The sequence below is a fragment of the Condylostylus longicornis genome, unplaced genomic scaffold, assembly GCF_029603195.1.
Source record: "Condylostylus longicornis isolate FDR11 unplaced genomic scaffold, ASM2960319v2 ptg000033l, whole genome shotgun sequence".
NCBI lineage: Eukaryota > Metazoa > Arthropoda > Insecta > Diptera > Dolichopodidae > Condylostylus > Condylostylus longicornis.
In genome coordinates this window covers 1,030,610-1,057,740 of record NW_026578002.1, presented here as the reverse complement: position 1 = coordinate 1,057,740, position 27,131 = coordinate 1,030,610, and the positions used below count along the sequence as shown (strand labels likewise).

Here is a 27,131-nt window from a genome sequence, read left to right as displayed (position 1 = left end):
AGTGGAGACATTTGCATATTCTGTATGGCGAGGATGGATAAACCTCATTACACCATCTGGGGTAATGTGATGTTATCGTTCATAGGAGAAGGCAAATACTGTTTTGCTTTTTACATAATCTACAAATCTACAATCCAGCTGTATTCCGAAGTTATCAAATAGCTATATTGAAAAATTTCAGTTTTAGAGATCATCAGTTTTTGGGAAATTTCTACATAATTCTTAATGCATACATTTGTTTCTTATTCTTAATGCGTATTCTATTCTGATTGCCTATACAGATGATTCTAATTTTGGTAGTAAACATGAAACGACTGTAATTATTACTTTGAAATTTGGAATATTATGGTCGTTTAAAAATTTACTCTGTAAAAAGACATGTTTTTGATAATAAAATCACATTTAATCCAATTTGCTAAGTTAATTTACGGTATAATATTTTTACTATTCTAGAGTTTCGATAATAGCAAATTAAATTTATGAAATATTGACATTTTAATTTTATTTGCATAAATTTACAATTACCAGTAAATTAAATCACTGTAAATTAACTAAATTAATTAATAGTTAGAATAATTTGATTTCGTTCAATGTCAATGAAAAAAAGCACTTTATGAAATTTCTAATGAGTTGATACAAAATTTTTCTAAAATTCCTGCCAAGCATTAAAGTAATTTTATTAATTAAAATAATTAATTACCAAAAAAACACAAAATTTGTGCAACCTGTTTAGAAGTGACCAATTAGCACATACCTCAAATATTTCGTTTCTTTGTTAACTTTTGACTAAAGTGCATTGTAACTCACCTGCAAGTGGATCTATTATACGAATAACTGTATAATTTAAATGTTTACTTAAAAATTATGAGCACAGAATGTACACTGCAGATTATTTGAATAAGAAATTGTCAGTTGTTCAAAGCTAAATTAATCAAATTAAAAAATAATATTAATTACCTATACATATTAAAAGTGTAATAAAATCATAAATCACAACAGTTATGTATATTGTATAATAGAATGTAGTTTTTTAATTTTTCCCCTATAATTTTAATTTTTCAAGCAATTAATCATCAAATTAATCTTTAAAATCATTGAATTATTTATGTTATATTTTGAGTTGACAATCTAGAAAAGATCTAGAGAATGAAAAATCATGTTTTAAACTATACTCTATTTCTAAGTACATGTATGTAAATATATGTATATGTAGAATACACATAATTATGTACATAATATTAATTTTTACAATTATTCGTAGATCAATTATTGTAAAAATTAATAATCTATATATTGCCATTAAAATGCTTAATAACTATTGTTAGTTTGTTTGTGAGGAAGTTCGATTATTCGAAAATTATGAAATTATACTTATATTGTTTTCGAGAATATATTATTGTTTTAGTTCGAAAATAATTAATATTTCTAAAAGGTACAAATAACTGTACATTCCTAAATCAAATTTTCTTATTAATTATATTGTGAGGCGGAAAGACTTGTATGATGCAACCAATTGTATGAAATTATAAGAATATTTATTCATCTGTATCAGACTCTTCCTAGAATTTATAACTCGATTGCGATATCAAATATTCTAAAATACTGATATATGTATGTATGTTTATTCAGTTTCTTTTCGAATTTACTAAATTCTTTAAAAAATATTCAACATTTGATTTGGGTTTGCAAATAAGAGATTTTTAGGTTTATTCTACAAGCGCAATTGTGCAACTTCCGTTTTCTTATTGTTCGTCTATAGAAATCTGATACTAATATTATTTTTGTAGATTTTAATCTACTTAATTTTTATTGCTGCTGTTTTTTAAAGTTATAAGAAAATACAAAGATCATAACAATCAAAAAGTGATTTAAAATGGAATGGTAAAGTTTAAATTTGCAAAATATTACCGTCATTTTGATTGTTGCATACAATAAGAGTGACGACAATTATTGTGAATTTAATAGCGTGAATTATTCTGTAATTGTTCAGATTAATTACAAATACATATTGATTTTATTTTCTTAAAGTTATTCGTGTTCAGTGTGACCATACCATACCTCGAATAATAAGATTATTTGTATTTTTTTTATTAATCATGTCCGGAACACCGATGATGAGAAAGTATTAACTAAATATAATGCAAATTTTAAATTTGTTTCTTAAACTACAAAATATACATGAATTTAATTCTGAATCATGTAAAATTGGCACTCCCTTATTTTCAAGGTTGTTTCTGTTATTGTTGTAACATAGTGGAAATAGAAAGAAAAATAAAACATAATTTAAATATAAAAAGTTGTAGACCAGAAGTTTAAGGCGTAAAAGAAAACTGCAAATGAATTTCTTTATTAAGTTTTGAATTTACACGGAAACCTCATAGATAAAAATTAATTTAAAAATAAAATTAACATCTTATTTTAAAATTCACGCTCATAATTATTGAAAGAACTAATCTTATAGTACAAACTCTATTCCTTTGTGTATTGAACTAAAAACTGTAACCTTTTTTATAACTTTCACATACATTGTATTCGTCCAATTCGATCACAATAGCCAGCCATAGTTTATTGTAGCCCTCCCATTTTCAACTTAAACTAACTCGGTTCCAAGTAAATACTTGGAGATATACCTCAGAGAGTTGGATGTGATCTCCCAACACTGAGAAAGCCCTGCTCAAACTATCTACATCTTCAGACAGTCAGGACAAGACAGTCACACAGAATATGTATGCCCGTCTTCTTGTCGTCGCGGCAGAGTTTACATAAAAATGAGTCGGATTTATTTAGTTTGTGGAAATGATATTTCACTTAATAATGCCCTGAATAATAAAGAAGCCAGTAAAAGCGCAAACCCGATTTCGATCTATCCCACGTAGCTTTGAGGAAAACCTCCTTGAGCAAGATGGAAAGAACAACTTCGCATAATGACATCCCTCAGCAGCCTCCCAGGGCAAGTGGAACGAAAGATATCTCACATCCCTCCATACCAATTCGTGAGCAATGTCGTTGCAATGTGCCCCAGCAGTCAAATGAGCGTTATTCTGGTTGTGCCGGTTGCACTTCGCTAACATGGAATGTATATCCGCCGAAATGTGGAAAAATGTGGTACTATCGCATAAGCTCGCTTACTGTATGCAATGTAGTAACTGAGCCTCAAATTTTGTTGCAGTTGTACTATACAAAGATAAATACTAAGACCAAGTCGTTAAAAAATTTTAATTACTAGGTACATAATTTCCTAAATAGAGCCTCCTTATTTTTCCCTACGTTCAACTATATATAAAAAAATTTTGAGTGTAAAGTTGAGCATTACTTGCAACAAATTAATTACATTTTAATAAGTATAATAATTTAATTTTAACTGTTATACTGCACATTCTATTTTTTTCTTCTAATTAGCATCAAGCTCTTGATTAAACTAAACTAGGTCATTACTAATATAATATTAATATTTTTACCCTAGTTTATTTATGAAATTGATTAATATCACAATTGGTAACTGCTTCCATTCTTGTCTACTAAACCATTTGGTATTATATAAATTTTTAATTTAGATTATTATTTTATACTACGAGTACAATATTTATTATTATTTTGAATATTATTGTATAATATTATTTAAGTCATGTACGTATATTTTTTCGATTAATTTTTTTTCCAAATTTAGAAATTATATATAGCTAGATCGAATTTAAAATGATAACGGATTAGTTGAATTTATAATTAAATGTAATGATATTAAGCCAAAGGCCATATTAAGGAAATAGTATGGAAGTAATATTTAGTCAACATTTGTACATATTTAATGTGTGTATGTACAATAGAATAAAAAATTAACAGATTTTGTTTAGAATAAACGGTTTTTTAAAAAATCACATTTTGCTTTAACAGTGTAATTTTCTGTAGTCGTTAAAGAAGTGGGGTAATGGGGGGTAATTATATAAGCTTTAAAAAGTATTGAAACCTTATAAATTGGACTGGAAAACAGAATTTTTCTTTGGTGTCGAATTCCACTATTAACTTCTTTTGACATAACTCTATTTTTTTTGCCGAATTTTAAAAGTTTCTCTCATTATACTTCAATTTCTCGTTTGACGTAGTGTAAAGATTTGTGAGAGAACAGTAAAAATTTATAATATGGCCAGACAATTAAAGGTACCAAAATAATAACCACATATTTTCTTATTACAGCACATTTCTTGCATGCTAAAAATTATGCTAAAAAGGAAGTGGACTGAAATGTGCTATGAATACGAGTATGAAGCGTCATTTGCAAATATGTTACATAATATTAGATAAAAACATATGTTTGAAATCAATGTGTGCGACAAAAAAAAATTTATATGATGGTTACTATGTGTAATATATGGATATTTGTTATAGGTATGTAGGCGTATACTTCAAAAGAATATTACATTCTGTTTTTGCTTAAAGTTATTTGCATATTATAATTTTATATAATGTAGGTATTTGAAATTTTTCAAGTAGGCTAATTATACACGTGTGGAGCACAAGAATAATTATTTCTTAAATTAAATGATTAGAGTTGACTGAAAGATTTATTTTACTATAATTAGAAAACTTATTCTTTAAAATTTTTCTCGGATCATTATCAAGTTATTAGTTCATTGAATATCATTATATTAAACGATAAGAAAAATTGATTCTAATTATTCAATGATTGCAGTACATTTTAAATATCTACACTGCATATTGTAAGGCACTCGGAATTTAGTGCTAACGATACAATGAGATATTATCTCACAATCTTGTAATCGTAAATCCTCTATAATCTTTTGAAGGGTCAGTTTAGCAATTGCGGTTTTTTTAAAACTATTTAATATAAAAATTTGTGAAATTGTTGTATATTGCAAAAATTATGAAAAGATAAACCAAATGGGATAATTAAATTCAAAAGTTGACGACCAAATTGTTTGTATGTAATTACATGGTTAAAATATTCACGTTCACAATTTTACATTATAAGTTATGCACTATAATGAACAACTATTTTGACGATTTTCATGCAATAAATTATTGGTTATCCACAATTTTTTAACTGATTAAATTAATTATAATGTACTAAATGCTCGTTGAGCAGAATCAAATGAGGTAGGCGCGATTATTATCTATATTTTTATTGATTTATTTTATTTTATTTGAGGTTGATGTTTGGTCAGCCATAATTTATATCTATTATAATAATAAATTTATTCATAAAAAATTAAGGGGGATAAAAATTAAGTGCATTTGACAATTATTTTTTTACAAAGTTTGTTGGGCATTAAAAGATTTTTGCACTAAGCGATCGTATTTCGAGCTACTACATTAATCAGTTGTCAATAGTTGCTGTCAGCGATTACCGTTATAATGACCAAACGCTTAACAGACTTTCCCTCGTTTTCTAATACATTTACTCATTGTTATACTATAATTCTCAATATAACTCTATAATTTTGTGGAACAAATCCATATTTTTGTAAAAGACTAAATTGTTTTAATGCATTAATTGTGAATTTTTCAGCATAAAGATTGGACTTCAATTCGAATAATAAACTTTTAAAATAATAAACTAATAACTCGGAAAATAAGCTTTGTATTTAAATATTGGCCCATTATATTGTACCTCATAATGGTCAGGTAATAATTGTATGACAATAACAATAATAATACGAATTAAAATAAAAAATTAATAATTTGCAACTTGAATGCATTTGCAATCCAGATAACCGTATTAAACGTTATATTTCGAAATAACTGTAATATTTCATAGAAATGAAAAGGGTTAACATGATATTAAAATTTTATTAATTATTATATTTAATATTTTTTTGTCTAATTTTCAGTTGCAGTTGTGATTATAAAGTATTTAAACCGCGTACAAAATCAGAAAATTGTAATTATAATCAATATTTTTATTACACGCTCACAAAAATTCTGTTCTTAAAAAATGGTTATGTTTTGTGGTCAAATTAATAGAATGGCTAATTTAAATTCAAAATTTGGTTGTTAGTTGTTACTTTGAAAAAAAAAAACACTTGAGGAAATTCGCCAGATATAAGGAAATTGCTAAGGAGAAAAATTCTCTTTTAGAAATTTGTTGTAATTTAAAGCTTTTAATAGATAAGCGCTAAATTTTTTTAAATATTTTAAAAACATTTAAAAACATCGTAAAAAACATATGTTAACCTAGGTCACATCGACTTGTCCACCTGCACATGTGAGGATAAGACTTCATCCCTGCTTTTATTCTCCCTGTCTATGACACCAGGGAACCCTTTCAGCAGCAGGCGCAATGACCCATCTACTACAACCTGCGATCTCATTTCCCTGTACTCCATTGCGACCGGAAATCCAGCATACGCTCATCCTGCACATATCGCAAAGTGTCCTTAGTGCTTCTCTCGATCGACTTACCAAAACTGACCTAACTGAGCAGGACGCCAGAAGCCCGATCGCTGCCCTACTATCCACGAAGATATCCATTCATCTAGCCAATTCCACCGCCTTGAGTGACGCTAAAATCTCTGCCTGGAAAACCCTACAGCCATTAGGCAGCCTAATCGACAACTCTATCCCCAATTCCTCGGAGAAGAATCCTGCTCCCATTCCTTCCATAGTCCCTCCAGCACCCCATTCTTTTGTTTGTGGAATAAAAATCCGGTAATCAACCTTTCAGTCGGTATATGGCAACACAAAGTCAAACTTAACGTCCCTAGTATATGCACTCCATTTTTCCCCAAGATCTCCTGTTTGTATAATATCTGCTCCCTAGTATACTTGTCATAACCCATGTATACGCAGCTATGAAAGATTACCATTAACCAATCAATGATAACCCGTGTAGCATTATTGGCCGGGGGTGTCCCCAAAGTAGTGGATATAGGCTTGCTATATACTAAAAGGAAAAATTAAATGTATTTTAATAAAACTATTTTTGTGTCAATAAATTTACGCCTCTGTTTATTGAAACAAATCTGTTATAAATTTTAACTCTCTTATTATTGTTAAAAATTATAAAACAAAATTGGCGGGAAATTTTTCTTTATATCCGATTTATTCTATATATCTACACAATGTGTACATTTGCCTGTATACATTTACTTAACTGTTACTGTTAATCACTATATATCAACTTTAAAATAATTATGTATTCGTAAATGGTAAACATTTTTCACCATTATGAAATTAATATTATGTTATACTTTTAATATTATTATTATAAGCCGGTAAGAATTAAAGGAAAAAAAAATTTAATATTAATGTGCTCGAAGAAAAAAAAAAAAAAAAGAGTTCAAAAGTTTACCTTTTGTTTTTTTTTTTTCTTCCTTTTGTTTATCGAATAAAAGGTGTGTTCAATGCGCTCGCTTTTCAGTGTACACGCTACAAAACTCATGGGCTATTGTTTTAAAAATTTTTAATACATAATAACTGCGAATGGTCAATTTAAACGATATAACCTTGTCAATGTCGTTACTATTTTGATATAATTTTCATTTTAAATCAAGTCTCATTTTTATTACTTCGTATTTTTTTTTAATTTAGATTTCTCTTGATTACTTTATATGCTTTACTTATGCTTGCTGTAAGAATTAATCTTATGGGTTTAGTAACATTCATATATTATGTGAATTTGCAATTATAACAAATCTTTATGAAATTAATTCTTTAAATTTACTAAATTTTAATTTCTATTTATTATTGTTAGTCACGGTTATTCTAGTATTATGTACTAGTATAAGGCAAATTCGATGCAGTAATTTTTATATATATTGTAGTGATGCTAGAACTACAACATACCCTATTTATGTAAGAACTCAATAAAATTTTTAATCTATAATATAAAATTTAATAAATGAGTTTGGGTATTTTGTTCAATAATATTTTGAATTTGTTTGAATTTTATTATAATTGAGTAAATTATTATTTGAAATCGGGATTATATGGTGCCAGGATTTACATATACTCGTATGTTGTGGATAAATGATAAAATATTGAATATTATATTGCAACGAATTAGAAAATAATGACATGTTGTAAGAGAAAAATTAAATTTTAATTTCGTGTGATTATTTTCTGTTATATAAGAAATTAAAGTATTCATTATTACCTTTAATAGGTTACTGAAATATAAATATATGAATGCTTATATATGGTTAATTCAGTTCCAAATGTTAGTCTACTACATATATTACGTATACGATTGTCTTTAATATCACACATATAGGTTTTCTCCAATATGAGTCGCCATAATAAAGAATTATTGAATATAAATGAGTATATGAAATTAAAAATCATTAAAATAAAATTATGGGGCACATGGTTTCGATATTGACTTATGATTTATTGTGTATGGGTATAGAATTATGAAATTTTGTATGTTAATATGAAGAAAAACTGAAATGAAATTAAAAAAAAAAAGTATGATTTATGCATTTTAAATTTATTAGAATATGGTATAGATAGAGTGTGAAAATTGTTCTCAATGTTAAAATTTAGCCCTATATGGACTTTTAAATAGAATTTCTCATATTCGCTTATAAATTTGGAATAAAATTGTACCAGAATATCCGAATATCGCTTTTGGCTCAAAGAAACAAACTTTAAGTAATGTAATAGGTATTGGTGTGAACATCGAATTTATTAGGATTTTAATTGATCTCTGAACCGATAGTGTCCAGATAGGAGATTTATGAGTATTTACACGTGGAATGTACTCATTCGTATTATTTTCGTATATAGCGCCTCTGGTCACAATTGTCTAGAAGCTCATTAGCCTGCCTCAGCTCAGGATGGATTCTCCATAACTCCAATCTTGCCATTTCTACTTCCTTCTTGAGTTCCTCCGGAAAATCCCACAATATGGATCCGGCACGATGAGGGGTTTATTGACCTCCCTTTTTGCTAGCACGGTAGTATACCTTCATTACCCTCTATATCAACATACTCCAGGTTCTAGTACAATCTAACTCGGCTCCGTCTGCGTAACACATTAAGATTATCAAGACAGCCGCAAATAACTGTGGAGGTTAACGAGCATAAGCTCAAGGTTTTAATAGCAGTGCGACTGCCAGATAAGATCGCTTATCAATTGCATACACCTATGCCCGGGAGGCATTCGGATATGTTCTAATAGGATCAAAGTACCTGAACCTTGACTCATATACTCCAACGCCAGTACCCATCGAGGTTCTCGATCCATTAGTGTACCATTTTATGTTGTGCGATCCTATATCGGATATAGCTCTAGTAATTATATTAAAAATTAAATTTCGGCATATATTTCCGATGATGTATAAGGAAGATTTGCCTAAGAAGTATTAATTTTAATAAAATTGTTAAAAATGTTAACCTTCAACTTATTACTCTAAAAATTAATTAAATTTTAAATTCGGATAAAATTATAGTTATTTTATTAATTAAGAAACTTTAAATATTGTAGGAGTCTTGGTATTCTTGTATGTACATAAAATTAAACAAATATATGTGTGGAAATAATCCAAAATCGGTAAATTTGATACTTTTATCTTACATAATTAAAAAAAGAATTATACCGTAAAAATAACAGGTCCACAGCAGTTCAATATTAAAAAATCAATTTTTCCAAATGTTGATTGATTTTTAATTTTATTTTTTAATAATAATTTTAAAGTTATTGAAATCCAATGTCATTTAAGGAATTAACCATGAATATTTAACATGTTAATCTTATTTTTCATCCTCTTTAGAGAGATTTTCAAATACTGAGCTGAAAAAGTAGATTAGATCAATGTGAAATACTACAAGTTTTTGTAGATGTAAATGTAGTCATTTTATCTATAGAATTATGCGATTAATACACGAGTGTTTTGTAAAAAGTCACGAAAATAATTATTCCATATAGTGCAGAATGGAAATCATAGATCAAGAAATCCGGTTAACATTTAATTTTATTGTCAAACATTATGAATTCTGATTTAAATTTTTTACGAGATCATTATAAAACTCGCATATACCAAATAATTTTACAACCTTGATCTGGAAAAAAAACGGCGTACGAGTATTAAAAAAAACATAGTGTGCAAAAACATAAAAGTAAAAAATAATTTTATAATTTTATTTAAAAGGAAAATTTGCTTTAATTGTGACCAATTTAAACAATATCCTTTTCGAACTTTGTAAATTTTCAAGTGATAAATCAAAATGCATTACAACTTACCATGTTGTCTTAAAGCTGCAGTGTTGACTGAAAAGTTCTTGTTGACTAATATTGAACAAAGGTTATTTATTGTGCCATAAAATTCCCATGAATCGATTGATCGACATTTTAAATAAGCCTTGGCTCCTTTGTTGTTGAAGTGTCCAAGAATTTATTATACTCGTACCTATAAAAGTATCAAATTTATTGGATCTTTTCCAATAAAAATAACATTTTATAAGGTCAAAAGTTCTATCCTGTTTTGTGTTAATTAAACAAAATTCAACTCTATGTCAACTCAGAAGTATGTTAAACTAAAACATGGGGTCATTGTCGAGTTGTTTCTTTGATTGTATATGGTTAATTAAAGTAAACAATTTCAAATGTAAGTTCTTATTCAAATAAACCTTTTGTCAACAATCCAAACTATAATAGGAAAATTGATTTTTAATTTTTTATTACGTCCTTACTCAATATTCAATTTACAAAATTCCTTTTTTATCTTTTTCCATTACATATTTTATCTTTTCCAAAGTATTGTCCAGTAAGTTATGCCTTCATGTTTTCAAATATTTTATTTGTTCAAATCAAAATAACATAAAACTATCTAGATTATATTCAATAGTTGTATTTTATAATCCATGAAAAATATAAGAAAAAATAATTTTAATGAATCGCTACTATAGGATACTTTATTTTAGTATAAGCACATATTGATCGGACATAAAATAAATCTAATATGGCTAAATCAAATTATATGAAAATATGAAATATGACAGTTTTGTCTGGATGCTTATGATTGAAAATGAAAGCTGAGTTAATTTGACACTGACAACTTTAACGAATCATATGTGAAGTTATCAAAACTGAGCTTGTAGAACAATCTCTAAATCCAATATAATTAAATTTTAAAACATATGTACAAAATAATGGACAGGTTCTGTAGTCCAAAAAAAACTGAGCTATACTCATCATGAAAATTGGATTATTAGAAAACACCCTGTACAAAATATTGAAAGGTAAAGCATAAATATATTTTTCCAAAATGAACGTATTCTTATTTCGCCGTGTCTGGAGAAAATTGATTTTATTTCATAGTTATAGCAATAATTTTAGTTTAACAATAACTTATATAATTAAAATTCTGTTTTAAAAACCATTATAAACCGTTTATGTCTAAATTATCGAAAGTCACATTTTCATTTCATACTATTGTTATACATAAATAATACGAGTTATGAGAAAATTTACAAAAAATAAAAATTATGTAAGTAAGTTGTAAATTACTACTAAATAGAATGGTATAACACTTACCAGACCTCTTATCTTATTACAAATTTTGAGTGAAAAATTTCGTAATTCGTATAACATTAAAAATAACAATGAATTGTCAATTCAATATAAATATTTTCATGTCACATACTATTGTGTAGGTGTTATATGGGTTACTATTATTTTAGAAATAAATTCTATGTAAAGTAATTCTAATGATAACAATCTTCTAGTACATAAAATAGAATTTTATAAGAACAGTAAGCGTTCTTAACATTTTGTGCTTGTGTTAGGCGTTCTCAACATTTATTAAAAGCATGCATGCAAGAACTTTTATATTGAGTGATTTTTCTTTTAATTTTGATTTAAAAACGCATAATAAAAAAAAATTATAACGGATCATAAAAATTGTTGATTCCATTAAAGGTACTTTTATAGTTCCTGTTTCTTAAAAATTAAAATTAATGTGGACTATATAAAACCTATATAAAACAAAAAAAAATTCTGCATCCTATTTTTGAGTTAAAAAAGAAAAAAAAAAGAGAAAAATCCCACGTATCGACTTTTTAGTCGTGCCTTTTTTAAAACACAAGTCATTCGATTTTCTTTTGATTTTTATTATTTTTATGAATTTTTGTGTTACTGTTATGATAATTGAGCGAATTGGTAATAAAAATATCGGTAATAAAATTACATACGCGAATACATTCAAAATAATAACAAGTAAAAACGTTTCACTCGGTATGAACCGATTGAATTATACCCTGCACCTTTCATTGTTGTATAGCGATTACTTAAACCTGTGAAACCATTCTATAGAAACTTCACGGATATGTCTGACCTATAACTGAACACACAACTACCAAGTTTCATGAATCTAACTTTATTACTTTTCCAAATATTTAAAATAAGCTTTTGGACTTGTATGGGAGCCACTCGAACCTGTCAAGCAATTCCACCAAAACTTCAGAAATATCTTTGACCTAAAATTGGACACACAACTGCCAAGTTTTATGAATCTGTCTTTATTATTTTTCCAAATATTTAAAATTAGCTTTTGGAGTTGTATGGCAGGTACCCGAACCTGCCAAGCAATTCCACTAAAACTTCGCAAATATATCTCATCTATAATTGGACACACAACTGCCAAGTTTCATGAATTTGACTTTATTATTTTTCCAAATATTTAAAATTAGCTTTTGGAGTTGTATAGCAGGTACCCGAACCTGTCAAGCAATTCCACTAAAATTTCGCAAGTATATCTGATCTATAATTGGACACACAACTGCCAAGTTTCATGAATCTAACTTCTTTATTTTTTCAAATATTTAAACTAAGCTTTTGGACTTGTATGGGAGCTACTCGAACCTGTCAAGCAATTCCACCAAAACTTCACAAATATCTTTGACCTATAATTGGACACACAACTGCCAAGTTTCATGAACCTGACTTTATTATTTTTCCAAATATTTAAAATAAGCTTTTGGCGTTGTATGGCAGCCACCCGAACCGGTGCAGCTATCTCATTAAAATTTTTAGAGCATATGTAGAATATAATTGGACACATATATACAAAATTTTATATTTATACCTTTATTAGTTTTTGAAATAATTAAAATAAACTCTTTGAGTTGTATGGCAGCTACCCGAACCCGTTGTCCGAATTGGTCCAATAACAATAGGGTTCGTCCTTGGCACAAAAGAAGCAACTTGTGAAAGTTTGGTGTCGATTGCATTATTCGTTTTTGAGTTATCGTGCGATCGGACGGACGGACAGACGGACGGACGAACATGTCTAAATTAACGCAGAATTTTACGCTGAGCAAGAATATATATATATGTCCATACCGCAGATGACTCCTTCAAGTAGTTACAAACTCCATACCAAAGTTAATATACCCTTCACGAAGTGCAGGGTATAAAAATACGGTATGATTAATGTAAAATAATTTATTGCGTAAATTTGAAATCAATTATTGATATTAAAAGAGTTCCGACAGCATTTAGGAGTGATACGGAAAAAGTTTAATCCGGAAGGAACATTTACATATACCCATGATATTTATTAAAATTTTATGGTATTTCTGACGTGAGATCATTTTTGTAACTTCAATATAATTCAAATGCTTTGTCACTATAACATAGTGAGCTCCCAAATATCGTCTCAATAATTATTATGCATGAAGAGATCCATAAATGTGGTGAATATTTTTCAAGTGAGGCGTGCATATTTTTCTAGTGAGAACTTTTGCGATGATTCTATATGAATGTATGTATATGCTTTCAAGTTCCTTTGCGCTTTCTTCACTTTTATATCTGTTGCCTTCCTGATTTTCATCTAAGAATTGTTTGCAAAATAAAGTTATTGAGTTTAATTAGAGTAAGAGATAAAAAATTTTAGTATGTCAGACTAGATCTATACATAAGTATATGTAATAAAACTTTTTGATTTGATCAAATTTATTTTTCCGGTTTTATAAATGTAGACACTTACAATTATTATGAACAAAGACAAAATTTAAACTATAAAATATACTAGGATTTTAAAAAAAAATAAATAAAACACCTGGCAGAAAATAAGTTTTATTAACTTGTAATTAAAAACAAAAAATCTACTTTTTAACCTATAAAAAAAGTTCAAAAAACAAAAGTATTTTGAATAAAGTACAGAGAGGTTAGTAACTCTTACTCATTCAATGTCCTTGAACAATATACAATAAACTTTAATGGTCACTATTGTAATGTAACGTTCAACTATAATTCTATTGAAACTAATCCGTAAGTATATTAGGAAATTTAAGTACATGCATATTGTATAACAGTATGCGTATTTGATATTGTCTAATTCTCAATATAACATACAGACATATATATATGCATATCTTTTGCATACAAATTATGTAGACCAATATTTAAATAATGAATATTTCACTAGAAAAAATTTAAATCATTTAAAGGTTATTCAAAATTATGTAATTCAGTTGAAACTCGTGCCATTTTTTCTTGAAATGGAATTACTAAATGTAATAAATTAAATAAATTTTAAAATTTATATACTTACACATGTTATATTAGTCATAATTAAAATCGGAATTAAAATTAATATTATATGAACAAAGAAATGGTGAAGCCAGATGTATGTGCATTCATAAGCTCCACCAAAGCTTTAAGAATATCTCATTCATATAAGTTTATTAATATTTAATTAGATAAAAATTCTTAATTATCTTCAACTTAAGTAATTGTTATACATATTATGTAGAATAGGATGTTTTTTGTAAAACTTTAATCATTTCAGTGGGAATATTAGTAACTGAATTCAAAATTAGCTTAAGTGCAGCGATTATGGAAATAATTGTGGATTCTATGCGTATTTGTCATTCATTTTAGAATAATAATTATTAAATTATTAAAGAATTATTATAGATTAATAATTAGAGTTGTAACATTGACCGTCGCCATTGATTTTTGCAAAATTAATTTTTTATTTATTTTTATAATTCCAAAAAAATTAACTCCAATTAAAATAAACCATTCATTGTAATATTTAATAGTAATTAAAATTTTGTATAATAGTTTCAATTGAAATTTTATATCTTATATTACAAAATATGCTGATGAAATTTCTTAAACATTGTATAGCAATGACAGTAAAAATATAAAACTATTGAACTTTATTTTTTTTTTTAAATTGTCTCATTAATATTATGAAATAATTTTATAAAATTAAAAATAAAATTGAAATATGAACTGATATAATGTAGAATTTTCCCATATAACAAACATACACATAAATATGAGTGTAATATGTAATGCAATTTCAAGTACATAAAACATCATCTAAATGTCAATTAATTGCAAAATAGTCAGGTAAATTTACAATTTTTAAAAGGGTTAGATAACCTCAGAATAAAATATAAAATAATATTTTGAATATACACATTCACATATGTCATACATACATCATAATATGCATATACGTATATGTAATGTGATTTAGACGTATGAGTACAAATAATTTGATATTAAATTCGTATAAACTCTATGTTAAATTTTTCAACTTCAATAATTTTTAGATTGATTGCGAGATTTTGGATTTTGGCGAGAACAGAATTAAATTAACTTCAAAAAGTCAAAACATTTGCTCATCTAGTTATTTGCACTGACATATTGTAGTTATGTAGAAACATAATCATTCACAATATTATAAATTATTATGAATTTAAAGTAGAAAATCAAATAAACCACAAAATGATATAAAATTCTTATTTTATTTTTAATTTTTTTTTGTTGAATGAATGAAAAAAAAAATTCTTCACATAAAATTTGAGACAGAATTAAAAGAATTTTATATGTGTAGCCACTCATGTATAGTTTGTAATGAGTATGTTGGTATAATAGTTTTGAAGCGGTACCGCAAAAGAGTGCAAAATTTTATTGTACATTAACCGGTATTAATGTCTCTGATGAGTTCTGCTCAATATTGATTTCTTTCAGTATGAAAGCTCATTTACCTTTTTTTGAGGTTATTACTTTTAGTTCTTTAATTATTATTTTGTAATTTATTAAAATTATTATGTTATTTTTAGGTAAGATTTGGTAAGAATATGTAGACGTTCAATATGTAATACTTTGAAGACATTAAAATATATTCGAAATCAAAATAAATATTAAGTGAGAGAATTGAACAGATTGTGAGAGTGTTTCGTGTACCATTGAGGTAGCCTCTTTAGTTTTCGGTTTAGTTTTGAGTACAAGAGCCCAGATTGCAGAAGGTAATTCTGCAATATTATGGGTCGACTTTACTTATTTTGCAGATTTGTGCAGATATAAAGTCAGTTATAATGAGAGCAAAAAATGAGAAACAAAATGACGGCTTAAGTTATTTAAATCTTTCTCACATTTTAGTATACTCTTGTTTTGAGGCGAATAAAATTATAACAGTAAATATACATATATAAAATTAAATTTAATATTAAAGTTTATGAGAAAATTTTTCAATTACTCATAAACTCTTATAATATGAAATGTTCTTTTTTTAATTGTATTTATTTTTCTTGTCATTCTTAAAAGCTTATTATTTTTTTTACCATAAATTAATTTTAATAATAGCCTGTGCCTCTATAAATAGGAAAATAATATGTTTTTATAAATTTTTTTTATTAAAAATCTCTTCATATGCTACTTATATAATGAAAGTTAATGCGTTTATGATTTGTTCTATAATTTTAATCATAATGAAAATGAAAATCATTATTATTGAAAGTTGCTATTTATTACGTAGTAGATTACGAAGAACACTTGCATTTAAGTACATGTATGTATATCAAGCGTTCATTTTATATATATATATATATGTATATTTAATTAATTGCAATCATTAAACATTTTTCATATTTTAAATAAAACTTAAACATTTCTGGTTCATTTACGAAATTTTTATTATAGTATACGTCACAGTCACGTTTGTTATGCTTATATAATATTGTTGATATTTTGCCTGTAAATATTATTTCCTGCTCAAAAGTAATTAACTTGTATACATATGGAATGGTTTTTTTAATTATAGAAATACAGGATTTTATAACAGTCTATTGTACTCTAGTTCCTTCTTCTATAATAGTGATATATTATTTTCTGGTGTAAATTGAAATTAAATGTTAAATTTAAATAAAAGTTAAAAAATATCGTCGTCGAACCTTTGACGTGATAATGCTCTCATATGTACGGCAAATTCCGCCGCCACCCCCTTCAATAGAATGTCCATCGAAATAAGGTTGAAAAATCCCTCGAGCTTTGTGTGAGTAGAGCACAAAACCTAATAATAAGACTGAATTTGCATTTAACATCTTTTAATCCGTTGTTACTGATTTAATTTTTAAACTTCCTATTGAATTTTTATAAAATTTTCAAATTGTCATTCAGAAAACTATAAATTTTTTTTTTTTTTTGCAAAAACATTCAATAAAAAAATTCAATTATTTGCATTCTTCAGAAATAAAAAAAAAATCTAAAAATCATAATTACGGTTAAAATATTTCAGAAATTGCTTTTTTGTATTTAGTAAAGTTCAAGTGTAGCCTTATAAAATTGCAATATTATACTTAGATTTTAAATTTTTTTTAATGTTAAATTAAAAAACTAATTTGTAATATTCATTCATTCATTCTACATGTCCATGATACTTAATTTTAGAATCGATTGTTAATAGGTGTACGTATACTAATGTAGGTATGTTTGTATGTAAGAAGTAGGTGAATAAAATCTTAAATTAAGAAATAATTTGCCACAAATTGTGTTGATTTTGTATATATTTGTATACTAATATAATTTCTCAAGAACATTATATAATATTATGTAAAAAGAGCTTACCTACGTATATGCTCTACTCCAATTACTTTGTAAGAATAGCATAGCTGGACTGTAGAATGTTTTATGCATACACTTATGCTATTTATTTTCCATCCATATAAACTCATGCACATACATATATATATGTATGTATGAATATTTTATATAGAATTTTATAACTTATTTCTAATGATTTTTCTTATTACTTTTAATAAAATATCAAAATCCGATAGAACACAAAGATAAATATTATTAATTTAATATAAATTTTAAATAAAGAAATACTCGTAATATAAGAAAAACCCATAAATCCATATACTTATCTTTGATATACTTACTTAGTTAGTTAGTCACCTAAGTTTTAACACACATAAAATATTGAAATGCTTAAATTTATTGTTATACCATAGATGAAAGAAAGACTAAACATGTACGAGGTATTTTGAAGTTTTATATTCAGTCTGCATATTCTGAACGAAATATTGAAAATTTTTCAAATTTTTATTTTGTTAACATTTAAAGCAGAAATCAAAGAATTTAATTTAATTTGAGTGCAAAACTTACGGATATTTCGCGATTGTTTTTTGTCAATTTTTAAATATCTGTGTACCGTATTTTGAATCTTGAAATCATTTTACAGCTGAACTCATTTAAAAATATCTTATACCTACATAATTTAGGGCAACCGTCGACAAACTTTTGTGGGTTATGGGCAAATATGTAGTATGTGAGTATGAGTATGGGCGACTGGACTTTCTTACATTACCTGCTTGTAAGAAGAAATAACATTTTCAACTGGTTGATGTTAAAATTTTTTTTAAAAAAATTTGTCAAATTTTGATAGTCGCAATTGAATATTTTTTTTGTTGCAAACAGAATGATGGGCTGCATGCTGCCTATAGGCCGCACTTTGCCGACGACTGCTTTAGGGGAAACGTGTTCAACGCCTTTATTTCAATTTGTTTAAAATTGAAAATTTTATATACTGTAAGTGAATTTATCCAAAAAATTATGCATTTAATAGCTGTAGACTTATTTAAAAATGAGCACTTAACTAGTAAAATTTGAGTAAATTTTGCGCGAAAAAAATTTTGAATCGAAAATTTTGACAATAAAGCCCAAATGCGGAATATTAGTTTATTATAAATCTCTTCGACTGTATTTGTTTTACGTTATCGTGTCTTCTTACTCATTTTACATTTGCTCAATATTTAACGATTATTTGCATGTTATATTTATTCATATAGTTAAAGACGTAACAAAACTGGAATTACTGTATATTTTGAATCATTGTGTTTTGAAAGACACAAAAATGTTATTTTGATGTGGTATAAGCAGATACGCAACATTTCAAAAATTGCATGGTATCATTGGATTTCTATAAAGAAAATCTTTTGCATCAATTAAAAAAATGTTTACTCTTTAAAAAGTAGATATTTTAAAACACAAAGTAGGGGTTCGCCCTGTAGGGAGTGCTGTTTTCTATCCGCCCTTAATTAATTTTTTACAAGACGCCATACATTTCAAAATGTTATTGATTTTTACAAGAATGTAAAATATTCAGAAAACATTAAGCCCTTCAAACATATTTTATAGAATTAATTGAAATTTTTTCGAATTTCTCAAAATTGCAAAATAGATCTTTAATAAACAAAGTACATAGATCTTATAATTTAAAAAAGACACTTTATTTTTGCTATTATTTAGTATTTAACATATGGAACATGTTCACTTTACGGACGTTAATCTTTTTCTATTCAAAGTAAAAGTAAATTTTGCATGAGGAGATAAAAACTTTCATACAAACAGTTTTTTCCAAAAAAGACTGTTGTTGATTGAATTTCCAAAGACTGTCGATTTGATAATATCTTAATTTTACAAGATTTAGGCTGAATTCTTAAGATTAACTTCTCTGGACAAAAAGTACAGATTTATTAAAATTATATTGAACTTTGCTTTAGAATCAATATTTGGGAGTTTGGATTTAAGTTGCTTATATTCTGCTAATAGTCTGCACCATATAACCGAAATCGTTAATTTACATTTTCCCACAAGCTTAAAGATATTTTATAAATCTCGTCCAATATTATTTGAATTTACCTCATATTTTTAATGTAATTTTTAACATTGAATTTAATTCTATATAGATTTCATTGTGTAATTTAATTCATAAAGATTTTTTTATAATAAGTCAATTTGTTGTGTGTTGTAAAAGGCAAGCATAATCTGTTAAAATTATAATAAGTACACATACTATTGGAAGAAATAAAATTTTTAATGCAACAATAACAGTTGAAATGCATTAAATGTTCACAATTATTTGAAAATAAAAAAAAAAAAAACAATAAAAATAGTGTTAAGCGTTTAATACTTTTAATTTTAATGTTTCATAAAAACTACCTACATTTATAAGTGTACATAATGTTGCTAAAAATGTTATTACTGATTAACATTACATTACTTGTATTTCAATCTGTTATGTTATATTTTTCATATTATTATATTTAGTTACCTGTATGTTTTTCTTTTACTTCTACAATTGCAAAAAAATAATTTTATTTTTGCCTTTGATTTTTTTTTTATTCTGCTACAATTTATGAATCTGATCAGATTGTAGTTGACTATATAAAGAGGGTTTTCATGTGGGTTCTAGTTATCAGTAACCTCAAGTCATTTGAAGTGTATTGTACTCAAAACTACAAGAAAGGATTTTTCTTTTTTATTTAAATTATAAAAAAAATAAATAAATTTATTTTAAATTAAATATTCGATAATTTGTCAAAAAGAAAAAAAGCAAATAATATAAAAGAAATGGCTTTCATTAAAGTGAGTGAGATTTTAAGTGATTTGTTTTTTTTAAAAAATTGCGGCATTTTTAAGTATATATTAGAATTTAAATTATAAAAGGATTATTAGCTTGGAATAACATAAAAAACATTTAACACATTAGAAAAAAGCATATTTGAAAATATTAAAATTCAGTCAGAGTGTTCTTTTTTTTCAAATATTTCACATTTGGACGTTTCTAAAATTATCTTAGTTCTGTGATACTGCAACAAGAACTAATTTTATTGATAAATTTTGACTTGTGTAGATAATCTAATTGCATATAGTTTTTGTCAAGCTTAGAATTTTGATCTTGTAGTAAATCATGTCATTTCAGAATATTTTTGATTAATTTTTTGGAATGTGGATTAAAATGGAAATGAAATTTTAAAATTTTTCCAGAAAACAATAATTTCACAATTGTTAGAAATTTTTTTAAATTTTAACAAAATATAGTGAATTATTTTTCATGACAAAGTTTCCTCGACTTCCAAAATGCTGTAATTGGTTGTTAATATATAATTCAGGAATTATCACTTATAAGCTGAATTTTGTATTAATACTGCATTATTGCATTTTGGAAGTCATTCTAATTAAATAATTATAATGAAATTGTAAAATAGATTTTGCTGGAAATAAAATTCAATATTAATTCGATAGAATTCAAAATTTAATTTATAGGTTTCTAAAAGGTATTTTTGAAAAAATTGTATTTAAATTTTGATCAATATAATTTGGAAAAATTGTATTGGCACATACATACATAATTTCTGGGAATTATTATTACTTCCAACATAGTACAAATTGATATTTTCATAAAAACTTGAATTACTGTTATTATTAACCCATTAATTGCTATAATCCTAAAAAAACATTCTCTTTAATTTCATACCATTGAAGATTTTTCAGTACTTTTGTAAAATTAAAGTTGTTATGCTTTAATTCTCAAGGATAGTTGTCAAATAATTCCAACAACAATATTTTAGACATCTTAATTGAAACTAAAACATTAATATTTTATTTTGAAAAATTTCAATATGTCAAACAAGTTTTCGATCTAGTTTTCATTTCATTTCAGAAAATAATTTTATAAATTATTTAGAATTACAATTTGAATTTTTTTTTTTTGAATTTGACAACATAATTCTACATAATTTTTACAAAATTCTTGTTTAACTAAACATAGCATGAACATTATGTTATAAAATTTATTTTAAATGAAAAATATTACGAAATTCTCAACAAAATATGCTTAAAATTGTAGAATACTCCATTTTATTCTCTGTTAAACTTCAATAAATTAGAATACTACTAACAATATGATATTGGAATTATTATAATTTAATAATAATTTTGTATTTATTATTATTTATATTTACAGTCAATTGTATGTTTAGCAGTTTTGGGTGTAGCTGTTGCATCAGTAGTTCCATTAGGTCATCATGCTGTTTATTCAGCTGTACCAGCTCATCTTGATGAAGAACATTTAGATTATTATGTAAGTTTTATTTATATTTAACATCAAAAATAAATTTCTCTACAATTACATGCCTTTAATATTAATTACATAATTAGTATTGTTACCATATACTGTTTATATTTAATATCAAAATATTTACTTAATTTAAAATTCAAATTGTCTTTGGTTTTAAAAAAAGAAAATTTTAAACTCGTGTACCCATATTTCGTTAAAGAACTAATTTTAGATTTCAGTATTATTGTTCATAATTAATATTCTAATCAGATCCATGATTATTTTTTTCATAAACATATAGAATTTCCTTTGTCTACATTATTATATACCAATATTTAATCTTATATAGACAAAATTTTTACTTTCTTATTTGGTAAGATTATATTTGCATTAATAATAATTATGAATTACGAATTGATATTATATAAGAAAACATAAACAATAAATCGTGATTTATGAATTAAAATCGGAAAATTTTAAAATATGCAAAATAATATGGTGTCTGTCATTCAATTTAATCATACATATATAATTCTAGAACGATATAGAAATTATTATACTAAAAGCATAACTTTAAGATATTCCAATGCATTTTGTTTATGAAAACATGCACCTGGTTACTTGAAAACAGAAGTTCTTTTTATATTTCTGTTGGTCATTGCTTTTTTCAAAGATTCACGACTTATTACAGAGTTTAAAATAATAAAGATTAGAATAAGGAAACTTGAAGCTAAATTTAACAAATTAATTCATGGTCTTGGAATTTTTATAATTTTTTTTATAAAAAATTTCTTTTTCCAATAGAATATCTTTTGTGTTATAAAAGCCATTGAGAAATTTTGTAAATATTGCAAGGAATGAATGAATTTTAATTGTTCATTCTAGATACTGAATTTGTATTCAGTTATTTCTTTAATTTCGGAGTTGATACTGAAATAATTGTTGACTGAATTTTTAGACCATTATTGGTATTCTGAACTTTAATTAAGTTATTGTGTCCAAATACGTTCTAGCGACATAATTTATTGTACAAGTTTATAAATTTCATGAAATAAGGTTTGAAATCAATTAAAAAATTTTTAATTAATTGAAATAAAGCTAGTTCACTATGTATTTCATATCAGAATTTTTAATATATTACAAAACAATTTTAATGATTCAGGAAATTCTAATTCACCCGGATAAACTAAAGTTTTCTACATCTGGTTGTAAATAAAATCTTATTCGCATATATAACGCGAGTGACCTTTAAAATTTACTTCTGCAATATTGCAGAAACAATAACAAAAAAAAAAAACAATTTGTCCTTGCACCGGTTTATGACGTAAAATATTTTTTTATTTCATTTCAAGAAAGAATAATTATTTCATCGTTCACTTACATACACACGAACAAATAATTCATATATAAAATTAAAGTTTTACTCAGTTTATGTAGTATTTTGACAAGTTGACTATAGCATTCTGATTCATAAAAATATTTTAAGTTGTAAGTATTGTAAGAAAATCAAATTCAATTCTAGTACATGATAATTACAAGGTTATTGAACGAATGTTCGCGTTTAATATTAATCTCAATTCAAATGTGTATAACATAAATTACAAAATATTTTTACTGTTATACTGTTACTGTTATTTATTGCTAAATGATTCTAGAGAAAAAATTTTTTAATTGTAAATAATACCGAGAATTTTTTTTTATATTGCAAGATTAAGGCAACTGTAAGTAAAACAAACATCCGGTTAATTCTGAATCTCTAATTTTGGCTTTTCTGGTTCGAATTCTATATTATTTTAATTTTTTAAAATTTATATTTTATTATAATTTTTTTTCACTCGGATATATTGTTTAAAATTAATATTTTTATAAAAGGATCTAAGATAGTTAAATTTAAAAGAGAAGATTAAAAAGAATATTAGAATGGTAAATTTCAACTCGAAATAATAAATATAAAGTTTTAAATGAGAAGAAATGAAACATTTATGTGAAAAGAGAATTCTCAAGAAATTTATTTACTGTTATAACAGTTACCTTTAGCATTATTGTCAAAGAACAAAAATTGGCATTACAAGTAATCGAATAAAATTTTGCTGATATCCCTCCTGCTCAGATTAATTTAACATCTACTATTGCACAAGATTTTCTATTAAAATAATTGCTTTCTATTAAAATTTATTGAAATAAAAGTTAATATTTCCTCTTATTTATTAATTTTCTCCATTTTTAAAATTTATTATTCTCGCATGCTAAATTGTACTAAAATTAATAATAAATAAATTTGTTCCCAGCTTCAATTTTGAATATTTAATAATATTAGCAGAAAATTTTCGAAATTCCTCAACAAATTATAGTATTTACAAAATTAACTTATTTTTATTTCTTAAAATTATGTCAAAGATAGCAGTTAAAAAAAATAACAATTAAATTAATTTTAATATTATATATATACATGCCAATGTTGTTAGTTGCAGTATTAAATGTTACTTATACAATTTAACTACATAATTATGTATTTTTATACATTTTGCTTCTTAAATTACTTTATTCATTATTAGAGCTATTAAAAATAAACAGTGTAAAATAAAACGTGTTTAAAATTACATTAATTAAATTAATTTAATTGAGCAATAACCCTGGCAATACTTGACAATACATAATATTATACTAGATCGTATTCTACTACTTTATCGTATTTGTACTCGACAATTTATTTCAGTGTATTATAATTCATTGAGAAAAATACTGTAAGAAAAAATGAAAGTGTTTTTTTCTTCTATAATTATTTATTCTATTTAAAAATTCAATTCATTTTCTATTCGAACTTATTTAATATAGAATTTGTTATAGATATTTAATGTATGTGTAGTGTGCGATGGTTAATTTATAGGAATTCTAAATGATCATGTTTTGTGATGAAAATATTAATTATATTATTAAAATGTTGTCATTATACAAATTAAATAAAATTAAATACAAAATATAATATTGTTATGTGGACAACCATATAGACAGTTGTGAAGATAATTTTAGAAAATAGATTTTTTAGCACCCCAACAACACTTTGGAATTTTAAGGTTAAAATTTAGTGTAAATGATTTTGATTTAATAGACCTATTAAAATAAAATGTTCGTGATTTCAATAATTTTGTTTTTGATTTGCTTTTATTTTCGAAAAATATTACTTTAGTGCTTGTTTCTTAGTTCTTTTGCAAAATTCTTTTTATACACGCACGAATATGCTAAATAAATATTGAGGTTACCTTTTTCGATTTTGAATTTAATACAAGTAGTGTTAAAATTGATTTCATTTAAATTTATCTAATGTTACTACAATTACTGCATGCTAAATAACTGCTATGCAAATATATTTATTGTATGACATAATGTAGTGTTATGGCACTATTAGATAAAAGAGGTCGCAAAGTATGACAATTTTAATGACATACTTAACTGCTAATTTGTTTTAAAATTTAATTTTATTCAAAATTTTCAATTCCTAGTGCTATAAGTGAGTTGTTTAAAAAGTGTTCCACATTAATCCTAGCCAATATTTTCCACCTTAAGAAAAAAAACATAAAATTTTGTTTGAATTTCATTCTTAAACTTATTTAATTTTTATTTTATTTAATTTTTCCATTTTTTTTTTCTGTATTTTAAACAGTCTCATCCAAAATATGCATACAATTATGGTGTTGCTGATGCTGTAACTGGTGATGTTAAATCACAACATGAAGTACGTGACGGTGATGTTGTTAAAGGACAATATTCATTAGTTGAACCTGATGGTTCTGTTCGTACAGTCGATTATACAGCTGATGATCATAATGGTTTTAATGCTGTTGTTACAAAAACTGGACCATCAGTTCATGTTGCACCAGCAGCTCATGTTGCACCAGCTGTTGTTGCTCATGCAGCTCCAGCAGTAGCAGTAGCTCATTCTGCTCCAGCAGTTTTATCACATGCAGTAGCACCAGCTGTTGTTGCACATGCCCCAGCTGCTGTATCACATGCATCAGTTGCTCATCATGCAGCAGTACCAGCTGCTGTACATGTTGCTCCATATGCTGCATATGCCGGTCCTGTAGCTTATGCTGCTCATGGTCATCATGGTTATCATCATTATTAAAACAGAAAACTTAAAAAGAATGTGAATACGAACTTTTGAAAAAAAGAAATGTATTAGAAGAATGCAGGCTATATATTTGATCAAAATGAGTTTTATGAATTGTGGACCCACCAAATTGATATTGAATTTTTTTTTTTATTTTAAAAATTTTAATTTAGTATAATTTAAATGAATGAATTGAAAAAATGTCTTCCCATCTTCCTTTTTAACTATATTTTTCGCATATGAACATTTACAAGTTATATACATACATACATATATTGTGTTTTTATTTTAATATTATGAGTCATTCTGTATAGAAAAACTGCCAATATAATAATTAGAAAGTAAATGTTAAAAATGTAAAATATTTAATTGTAATTGTGAATTGTACAGAGTGTTACAGACTATTTTCATTACATATACTCATTTATACAAGCATATAAATTTCAACGAATTTTATGTAAATTTATATTTTATGCTTTTTTATATTTTATTTCTTATATTATTTAATTTAATAAAAAATTATCTATAAGGACACTGAAATATTTTTGGATTTTATTTATTTTTTCCTTGCAATTTTTTTAACAACAAATTGTACGTATAACATCATAAGGTTATGAAAAAGTTATAAAAACTATTACTTAACAGTCAATTACAATTGACTTGAAAGTTATTGAAAATATTTTTGAGAATTTTTGGACAGTTTCCGTTATAAATATCATAAAGACATAAAGGATTGAAAGTTAGGAAACGCTTATGCAAAGGCATATGTATATTTGCATTAACAAAGTTTTGATGTTTTCATCCTTGACAGGAAAAGAATTTCGAAAAAGGATGTTGTGGTAAAGGTATTAAAACAAAATCTTTGCATTTTTGTATTCTTTACATTACCTTTAGCTTTTAATCATTAGCGAATTTTTGGA

General features: G+C 25.6%; 1 protein-coding gene across 1 annotated transcript; it reads left to right on the top strand.

Annotated features, from left to right (window-relative positions):
* The first annotated feature begins 20,459 nt into the window (after positions 1-20,459).
* Positions 20,460-26,751, top strand: LOC129608589 (cuticle protein 7). Its single transcript, XM_055520205.1, has 3 exons — positions 20,460-20,626; positions 22,008-22,124; positions 25,762-26,751. The coding sequence occupies exons 1-3, from the start codon at positions 20,612-20,614 to the stop codon at positions 26,224-26,226; spliced, it is 597 nt and encodes a 198-aa protein (XP_055376180.1). The 5' UTR covers positions 20,460-20,611; the 3' UTR covers positions 26,227-26,751.
* Positions 26,752-27,131: the final 380 nt, after the last annotated feature.

Excerpts from the sequence above, each read along its gene's own strand:
- LOC129608589 (XM_055520205.1), top strand. Across the intron at positions 22,125-25,761 it reads AAGAACATTTAGATTATTAT|TCTCATCCAAAATATGCATA; the intron begins GTAAGTTTTATT and ends TATTTTAAACAG.